Source organism: Apis dorsata, unplaced genomic scaffold, assembly GCF_000469605.1.
Source record: "Apis dorsata unplaced genomic scaffold, Apis dorsata 1.3 scaffold_688, whole genome shotgun sequence".
In the NCBI taxonomy this organism is placed as follows: domain Eukaryota; kingdom Metazoa; phylum Arthropoda; class Insecta; order Hymenoptera; family Apidae; genus Apis; species Apis dorsata.
Genome location: NW_006263868.1, coordinates 121,409 through 122,995, shown reverse-complemented (window position 1 = coordinate 122,995; position 1,587 = coordinate 121,409). Strand labels below are relative to the sequence as shown.

General features: G+C 40.1%; 1 protein-coding gene across 1 annotated transcript in view; it reads right to left on the bottom strand.

Moving 5' to 3' along the window:
- Window positions 1-1,152: 1,152 nt before the first annotated feature.
- LOC102676572 (protein bric-a-brac 1-like) overlaps window positions 1,153-1,587 on the bottom strand; it is a 13,496-nt gene continuing 13,061 nt past the window's right edge. Inside the window, exon 7 of the mRNA XM_006622450.1 lies at window positions 1,153-1,245. Within this exon, the coding sequence (XP_006622513.1) occupies window positions 1,153-1,245 (93 nt within the window). The remainder of the gene's footprint in view (window positions 1,246-1,587) is intronic.

Here is a 1,587-nt window from a genome sequence, read left to right as displayed (position 1 = left end):
CTCTCTCTCTCTCTCTCTCTCTCTCTCTCTCTCTCTCTCTCTCTCTTTCTCTCTCTCTCTCTCAACTTCTCGTGTATACGTGTGGCGCGTATGTCGGGTCGATCATTATTATAATAAGACAATTACATCTCGAAGCTAAGGCGAAAATAAAGGAAAGATTCGGCGCGTGCACGTAATACATTTCAGATTCTGTATTTTTGAATTAGAATGAATGTTAAAAATTTCGTTTGCAATTGCAGCCGAGTGTTGTGGTTCGTTGCCTCGTGGCCTGACGCGTCCCGCTCGCAAACTTTTCCACGCGTTTTTCCTCCCCCTCCCCATTCTCGTGATCCTATCGCAAGATCTTCCGCAAGACTTTCCACCCCTTCGATCCATCTTAGCCGGGCCGCGTTACATTTTTCCACTCGGATTCGCAAAGAAATCGGGAAGATGGATCGAGAAGAGCGGGAAACACGAGCGAGACGGATCGATATACGAGCGAAACGTAAAGTACAGGCCACGAGGACAAATGGGATAGGTTTATTCCTCGAAAGTGGTATACTAGCGTCACGCCTGTCCGTCCTTATGTTGCCTCGATAAAAATTCTAAGAGCTACTTTGTCTTCGACTCTAAGATCCTTACTTTTGTCTAACTTAATTCTCCCCGTGAACTTTTGTTTCGTCCTCGACGACGTTTGAACGGAAAACTGCATCATCTTCCTTCAACGTAAAACGCATCCAGCAGCAACCTTATAGCGTCAATATATCAATTTATGTATATATATACTTTTTTTTTTTTGTCTCATATATATTTACTTTACTTTGTGTCCTATATCAATAATAGCGTATTAGATGCATTTTTTTTTTTTTTGTTCACTTACACCTTATGTATGTAATATAAGTATCTTTGTTTTTCTTCATCTGTTCACAGATATATCAAAAATGCGCAAACGAAAGATTCTCGAAATATCCGTTCCCTCTGATAATTTAGTTACACGCTTCTCTTCTACTTTTCATCCCCCCCTTCCCTCCCCCTGTTTACCATCCATCTTCGCTCTTTCTATGTCTCTTTCTCTCTCTTTCTCACTCTCACTCTCTCTCTTGCTCTCTCTCTCTCACTCTCTCTCTCTCTCTCTCTCTCTCTCTTTCGTACAAGCGAATCAAAAAGAAACGTTTACGAGAATATGCCATTCAGGGTATTACCGGTGGTGGGTTGATCCAAAACAGAAATTTTGTCGGGTTTGCTTGTAGATTTTGTACATTCGCTCTACACGCACACAAAAGTTTCGTAGACACATTGCGTAATCGATGGGAAAAAAAAAAAAAAAAAAAAAAACAAAAAAAAAAATTCACTATCCCAACCAGATCCGATTCGAATCGATCGAGAACGGGTATCGATATTGTTTTAAAATTAAAGCCAACAATTTTATTTATTTATTTATTCTTCTTTTTGCAAAATATTCGAGTTCCTCCTTTGATTCTATCCTCGACTATAACACCGTGCTGTTTAATCCTCGCAGAAATCGCGCAGCGTCGCTAACACTTCGAGACGAGACGAAGAGAATATGTATACGTACTAAGGAGTAGTAATAGTTTTTGTTTTACGCAA